General features: G+C 44.1%; 1 protein-coding gene across 1 annotated transcript; it reads left to right on the top strand.

The window, feature by feature from the left end:
• Positions 1 to 5,651: 5,651 nt before the first annotated feature.
• LOC133017693 (integumentary mucin A.1-like) lies at positions 5,652 to 7,340 on the top strand. The gene is made up of 3 exons (XM_061083845.1): positions 5,652 to 5,774; positions 5,863 to 5,977; positions 6,382 to 7,340. Exons 1-3 carry the CDS (start codon positions 5,711 to 5,713, stop codon positions 7,055 to 7,057), a joined length of 855 nt encoding a protein of 284 aa, XP_060939828.1. The 5' UTR covers positions 5,652 to 5,710; the 3' UTR covers positions 7,058 to 7,340.
• Positions 7,341 to 8,323: the final 983 nt, after the last annotated feature.

The following is an 8,323-nucleotide window of genomic DNA, read 5'->3' as shown; positions in this document are numbered from 1 at the left end:
ATAAGGTCGACTTACTGTACCCCGATCAAATGGAGGGTGATCGATCAGGTAGTCTTCAATTATAGCAGGGCTTCCTTACCTCTGGCCTTGCGACCTCTGACCTTTATATGGATGTTTTTACAGTTAGAGGCCAAGCAGCCAGGAGAGAAAACAACCAGCAATGCAACACACACTCTCTTTAGGTCGAAGGACGCTTCTCCGAAGTCTCCTTTGACATTATCATGAGCTCTAATGATATGCTATAGGGCTCATTTAAACTCTTAGCAGCTGCCCGGGATCTATCGTGCCATGTCAGACTAGAATCAATATCCCTTACACACACTCTCACACACACACGTACAGACACCCTGGGAGGAATCTCTCTTATCGGGAAACATCAGATCAAGCAGATACACTTGAATGTCTATTGGGGGCAGATTGACTCACAGTGAGGGGGCTCAGAATCAATGTTTTTCCTCGCAGGCCAAACTCATCCTGTGCTTGTGTGTTTGTTTGTTTGTTTGTGTGTGTGTGTGTGTGTAGATGTGTGTGTTTGAGTGTGTGCATCCAGGGAGCACTTGCCTGCCCAGCCAGCTGTCTGCTTATTCACGACATATTAATATTAAGATGGTGGTGGCGAGGATCAGAGGACGGACGCGCAAGCCCAGAGCAGGCCGAGTGCAGCCGTGGACTGGCCTGACAAGAGAGGCCCCTCGTCGAGCCCCCCCGCTGGGCTCGGGAGACAAAGACAAGTGCCTGTGTTTCCAAACACGGGCCCCTCTCACCACCCAGAGGTCAGGAACTTTGAATAATCTAGCTCAAGCAGGGAAGGCCATGCTTTTCTCATGCACACACACAATCACACACTCAAACACACACATTTAGGGATCAGGGCTTTGATATGACCCTGCTTAACCCAGTAGGGAAACGAAAAGCAGGGTGTCACAGGGGGAAGAAGGAAGAAAGTTTCAAAGAGTGTGGGGTCTACGTGGGCCTAATGACAAAGACGGGGGTGGGGAGTGGTGGGGATGAAAAGGGCGATCATGGGACATATGACAAGAAGCAACAGGGTGAGATGGACTAAATGGACTGCATGATCAAAGCAGACAAAGTAAAAGAGAGATGGAGAGATGAAGAGTAAAAGGGAAACATCCCCTTTGAAAGTCTTCCTAAATATGTCCTTCTGGCACATCCTCGTGTGAGACGCCACCGCCAGTGAAAGACAAGAAAACTGACGTCCAGACACAATAATCATTCTGTCACTTGCCCACAAGATCAGACTGGCGGCCCACGTTCAAGCGATGTAGTGTCTAGAATGGGAAACCTCAATTATTCAAGGACAGCTGACATTTTATCTCTTTAGCCTCACAACTGACTGTATTACCATGAAGAGCAGAATAATGTCAGCTGTAGCCCGGGGGATGCAGTAGTTGTATTTTTGCCACTCCAGACTACTGGGCTAAATTTGGATGACTCTCTCAGAGCTTGTCAAGCGCAGGCTTCCCCCTTCACTCACTACAGGGGAAGTACGCCATCTAGTGCCCGAGCAGCATCAGGGCGCACAAAGTCCGGAGCAGCAGATTTTTTGTGTTTAAGTCATTTATTGAAAAGAAGTGAAGCTTTGGAAAATAAAAAAAAAGAACATAACCGTTGTGAAGTCTGACTGTCTCAAGACTTTTCAGTGGAGCAGCTCCAATTTTGTTTCTGTTTTCATTCTCATTTTTGTGATGGAGACCTAACATTCCTGATACAGGCCATTGTACGCTTCACAATGTTATGGCTTTAATATGCAGTTTTTCATATTTTCATCTTTTGAAATACACTTTAAGGTAAATGAACTGTGACGAACTTGATTTCACAATTACGACTGTGGGACTTTTTGCTTGAGAAAGTAAGTCCAGTCCACAGGAGCAACACAAAGCAGTAACAGAATAGGAAAAAAAAGACTCCCGCCTCCAAACTAATCGGCCCATTTGACCAAATCTAAGGAGAGGGCTGGACAATTTGCTGTCTATAATAGCATTGGCCAAAAGAGACAGATTACTGAGGCGGTGAAAACCAACTCCATCTGAAATGATGGTGCTGGATCAGCTGTGGCACTGTGCGTCTCCCAACCGTGAAGAACTGCAGGCGGAGAGCCGCTATAATTAAAGCGCTTATTGATTAGACTTTACGTGCTTCTGCGGCCTGTGGACCGTGAGCCAGAGGCACGGGGCGGGTCACTCACTCTCACAGACATTCAAATCACCCCAGAGCCATGAGAGCAATGTCTATGCTAATGCCTATGGTAATACGGCCCACGTTTTAAAGTCGATTATTGACGCCTCTCCTAAATGGACGGTTGATCCACAATTGAGGCTTTTCACGAAGGGGTCAATAGCAAAGAGATTGATACAGGGCCAAGAGGTCAGCTTCATTTCAACTCCACCGGTTTCAGGAAATGAATTGGAAATGACTTAGTTAATTGAAGTATTAATTGGAAAGCAAATGACATTTCTCAACTCCAGGAGGGATTTCTATTCATCTCCTGGTATTGAACAGAAATATGCTAGATCTATCTATAGAGGCCCTGGGGAACAGGTCAGAGACCCTCATTTGTTGAGGATCACCTCTCACAGGATTCATTTAAGCGTATCTGTTTTCATAGGTTTGCATAAGCAGTGTGTCTCTGCGTGTGTGACACAAAGAGAAAGATAAAACGAGCACAGCACAATGAAAGCCCCCAGGTAACGTAAAAGAGAGCTGGCCATACAGCCCACACAGCTGTGGTGATGTCTGATGGACCTCTGGTGGCTGCATGGTGCAGGGGACCGGGCAGAACATCATGCAATCTGTCTGAGAAAGGTCGGTGTATTGATCGGCCTGTATGGCTCCACTGTTACATATCAAAAACATCTCTGATCTTCCCAACACTTCTCCAGTTCTGAAAATGACCCCGGAGTGCAGTGTTCTTTACAAAAGTCCGTCCACCAGACAGACGCTCGACCCGTCACGCTCATGCACCGGCGTCTCTCAGACTCAAAGCCCAGACACATGGCTCTCTGAACAGCATACCTGGTCTTTAGAGAAGTTTTTTTTTCCTTATTGGAGATGAACTTATCAGAATGTGTACACAGAAAGAAAGGAGAGGGAGAAAGTTAATCAGACTGTCTGATGAAAATTTAAAAAAAACCTGAAGAAGACAGAATCACATATCCTTATCTTCCCAAATGAATCAATACAATTCCTCAGTGTTGGATGAAGGATTAAATTAAACCTTGATCTGTCTGTATCTGATTCTTTATTAAACAGAGACGGCCAAATATATTCATCTGATGAGACATTCCTTTAATTACAGGTCTTATTTGTAATATGCCAATCACATTGCAGCGTGTGTTTGTGCGTGAATGGGTGCCTGCTTGCATTTGTGTGTGTGTGTGTGTGTGTGTGTGTGTGTGATTGCTTTGAGTCGTGTACCAACCACCAATGTGTTTCGTTTGAGGAAGCTCTCTTCTCTGCCACAGTCTATCCCCATTTCTAAAGAAACAAAGGACACAAGCATGATGTAGGGCGTGGGCACGAGTGGGTGTTAATGCACACAGTGTGGTTAGAAAGCTGCGGTTTGGGGGGTTCTCCTCATTTCTTATCTCTGTGCATAGTAATCAGGAGGGGAAACAGTGAAAGTCTTTGTGCAGTAAAACTGTCTCTGTGCACGTCCTCATGTCCACATGCAGAGGCTGGACAATGTGCTTCTCATTCCCAGTTGCAGTCAATGTCAGATGAGGATATGAGAGTCAGTATTGATTGTAATTTCCTGCGACGCTAGGTTCCACTCTCTTGCTTTATCAGGAGACTAATTCCAATCAGCCACGCTGTCAGCGGACCAGCGGCCCTGGCTGCTGCCCAGGACAACAACTAATGAATAAGAGAGGAACGAATAATCCGCCGAGGTATTTTTTTCCTCCGACTAGCCACAGGGATGAAAATGATGAGACTGGGATGTTGGGTGTGGAGAAATGTGTGTGCGTTTGTGCCGAGCGCATTAGTCCAGGCGTAGGTCATGTGTGTGCTTGCTGCCATGAGTGCCTGCATACCTGTGAGGATTTGTGTATGTTCTTCAGTTTGTGTATCTGTGTGTTTTTTGTACAGGAACACACCAGCCAGGTTTTCACTTGTGTTAATGGCTGGACGTGTGGGATTTGTTGTTGTTGAATGAAGGAGTCAAGGGCATAAAGACACCATTTATTTTCCACACTGACAGCAGGTGGATGGCCAATCAGGTGCTATTTTCTTGCTGTCATTTCAGAGCTGGCATAATCATGAGCCTTCCTTGCATCTTTCTCTCTTGTCTTGAAAATGCTAACTCTTTTCCTGCTTATCTCTCTGCCTCTTTGTGTGTCCAGTGCCCTCACCCCTTCTAAAAATATAAATTTCACTCTTCTTCTGCATTTCTCACTTAATCCATCCTCTCTTTCTTAAGCATTTTAAGCTCTATGAGTGCATTACACTGCCAGTTTGCCTGCAGCTTTACAGTTGGTTAAATGCTGTGTTAAAACCCTCTGAGTCCCCTATGCTTGGCTCTTCTTTCCTCGGCATGTGCCCCTAACCAACTGTATAAATCTAATTTCGACATAATCTAAATCTAATCTAACCTTAAACCTTTTTACTTGGAAATTCTAATGTGGTGTAAAACGGAAACTGTCTTGTCACAATCTGCCATCTCTCTCAGTAAAGGCCATACACACTGTCATGTGGTGGTTTCACTCATTCTGGCTGATTTCATCTCTGCTAATGTCGTGTTCACATGGTGAAAGAAAAACATCCAATAGTATGATATGTTTTTCCAAATTGAGATCTGCGTCTGTGTCTTTCTACGTGTATTGCAACTCTTTTTTATCCTAAGCTATTTGTATTCTTCCATTTTGGCATCATTCACAGAAACATCATCACAGCCACTCACTCGCTATGAATTCTCTGGACATTTTCCAGCTGTATTCTCACATGGGCTCACTCAGACATTTTCTGGACACTTTACCTGGGGGGCTGGCAGAATAGGTGCCAGAGAATGTCCAGAGCAACTGACTTGGACATAATTTCAGGAAAATGTCCCCAGTACAGTGCAAGTCTGAAAGCCCCAATACCAAGATGGATTGCCCCAGTGTTCACATCACAATATATATATCTGCAAATTTCAAGTAAGTGGGTGTTAAACAACTTATGATTGTCAAACACAGTATCCTGTGGCTGGTGAGATAATCAGGAATATGCTAGCTACCGAATTAAGTTAGACCTAAAAACATGTATGATAAGTTCATCTCTCAGGTACCAGACCTTGTATGGCGTCAGAGAGTCTATAAGTGGAGGCAGCTTGTGGCTTTCCAAATGAGTGTGGAGGAAACGGACAAGTTTCTGTATGTTTGTCTATAGGGTTACTAACACCTCAAGAGTTTGTACTTTGAGTGAGCTACAGTCGTAAGTGTTGCATTGTGGGCAGGCCTGTGGTTGGATGGTCTGTTTCTCACCTTCAGCGAGTGAAAGGCAAAACTCATTGTTTCCTCTCCCCACTGTGTGGCCACCGTGACGATCCTCGGTGGTGACGGGTTGGATGTGAGGTGGGGGGAGAGAGGCGGATGGGCTGGTGGTGTATAAGAGCAGAGACATTTTACTTCTGTGAGTTGTCAGGTTGTAAATATTTGCGCTGAGCGATACACAGTCGGCTACTGAAAGACAAAGCCACGGTGCCAATTTGAAGATGAAACTCATCGTGGTGTTGGCGATTCTCAGCTTCATCACATGGATGAGCTCGGTCCATGCAAGTGAGTACAGAAAAAAGTTCTAAACTGTAAATGAGTGAATGATCTGAAAGTTAATTAATCTTTCTTTCTCTATGTGTGTCCCGCTCAGTGCATGGACCCGTGTCCGGCTGTTGTCTTCTTTTAACCACCACCAGAGTTAATATTGACCAAATTAAGAATTACACAATACAGGTTGAAGGTGTCTGTCATGTCACAGCCATAAGGTAAGTGCCACACACACACACACACACACACACACACACACACACACACACACACACACACACACACACAATGTCAGTTTGAGTTTTCATACCAAGTTTCCAGGTTTTCAGATAGTATAGATTATATTTATAAATTGCAATAGCAACATCATTTTCTAAAAAGTGTCCCTGTTATTCTGGATAATCTCAATAGTGTCCGCAGTTCATTGGATCTACTTTCTATTGGAAAATAGTCCCTTCGAAATAAGTTTACTTTGCATTAACCAGAACAACAGGGACTGTGAGTGCGTACAGAAAACATATTTTTTGTTAAACTTTTAAATAAATAATAAGTTAGTATTTAATTCAAATCAACATGAATAAAGCCATACAACTGCATTAACATCTCACACTATCATTTGCAGGTTTCAGACGGAGCGTGGATTTAGAATTTGCTCCGACCCCCAGACCCCCTGGGCCAAAAAAGCCAAGTTGAAGGTGGACAAGGAGGCAAAACGGTTGCTTGAGATTGAGCAGAATAAACAGGCATCCACAAGTGACTTTGCATCAACAGTCCCCAGTACAACAAAGAAAGCCACGGTGAAGGTGGACGAGGAGGCGAAAGGGTTGCCTGACATGGAACAGGATACACAGGCATCCACAAGTGACTTCGCATCAACAGTCCCCACTACAACAAAAAAATCCACGGGGAAGGTGGATGAGGAGGCGAAAGGGTTGCCTGACATGGAACAGGATACATCCACAAGTGACCTCGCATCAACAGTCCCCACTACAACAAAAAAAGCCACGGTGAAGGTGGTTGAGGAGGCAAAAGGGTTGCTAGAGATGGAACAGAATACTCAGGCATCCACCTCTGACCCCCAGAGCGATTGGGCAAAAACAGCCACAGTGAAGGTGGACGAGGAGGCAAAAGGGTTGCTTGAGATGGAGCAGAATACACAGGCATCCACAAGTGACTTCCCATCAACAGTCCCCAGTACAACAAAGAAAGCACCAGTGAAGAAAGGCAGGAAAGCCAGGAGGCGGAGGCGGAGGCGGCGGCTTAGGAGCAGATGTTTGAGGAAGGGGAAATGTTTCTGATGGCGTCTTTCAAACCTGCTATGTAACATTAACAGCAAAGAAAACTGAAATGTATTATTATCAAGATTAAACATCCAGAATATATATAGCTGTGATGTCAGGACTCTGGTCTCTAGTTTTATTCCAGATGCCAACCCCACACCATTTTTACTGTATTTCCCAGGTGTGTGGATTAATAAAGTTTTATCTTATCCTATGTTAAGTTTGTGTTGACCGTACCTTATGTAAACCTGTGCGTATGCCCGTCAAAGTATTTTGCACTGTCACTTCCCAATAAAGTCTTTCTGAGCAAATGGTTTGTTGTGTTTATGGAAGAGTATCTGGCTCTAAATTGGCGTCAATATGCAACAAATATGTACAAAGTGTCAGGAAGGAAACTCATAAAGATGTCCAGCGAAATTGAAACTAACACAAAGGTCCCTCTGTCCGTCTCGATCAATCAATCTACTATTTACTGGTGGAAGATGACGATAACATTTTCCGCCAAAACAAAAAAAATATCTATTACACTTTCAAAGTTGAGTATAGTGATGTATTGAGGGATGCTTGAGATATTTTGTGTGTGTTCTATTAATGCCCTTGTGTCTCTGTGTGTGGTTTTCTTTGAAACAGAGCGCCTGCCATACCTCCAGCACTTCCTGCGTTGTTTGATCGAGCATCAGCATGGGTGTGTTTGTGGCTAATTCGGCAGAAGAGAGTTACCAGAACTGTGTCCTCTCTTCTGAGAAAATCGTTCAGTTAATGCGTCACTGACCATGTAACATTACAGGACTGTCTAATACGAGTGTGGGGGGAAACCAAGTGATGCACAATATAAGACCTCCGACACACCAATCGATAGAGTTATTTAAAGAATATAAAGAAATACCATGTGTGATGCGAAAGGTAGTTATGCAATTCCCTTCAACATAAAGTGACCGTTTTAATTACTTTTAGCTCAATCGTTCACTTTGCATCACTCTCACTGTATCTCTCATATCTGTACCTCCAACCACATTAGAAATCAGATTTCTGAACAAACAAAACAAACAAACACCACTTTTAACATGCTCAGAATTTAACGGGAGACATCGACTGGTGAACGTAGTGGAGCTTTTATCTGCTAAAGACCCACATATTCCCTCAGGAGTCGGGTGAAACCAGAACAGAACCTTAATAGAGTTAATATTAGGCGTACATTCATCAAGTGGCCTTAAACATGACTCCAAATGAATGCTAATGTTGCTCCATGTCTGGTGGATGTTTAAATCATAAGCCCTTTGCTCA

Source organism: Limanda limanda, chromosome 13, assembly GCF_963576545.1.
Source record: "Limanda limanda chromosome 13, fLimLim1.1, whole genome shotgun sequence".
Taxonomy (NCBI): domain Eukaryota; kingdom Metazoa; phylum Chordata; class Actinopteri; order Pleuronectiformes; family Pleuronectidae; genus Limanda; species Limanda limanda.
This window is presented reverse-complemented; position numbering and strand designations above follow the sequence as displayed.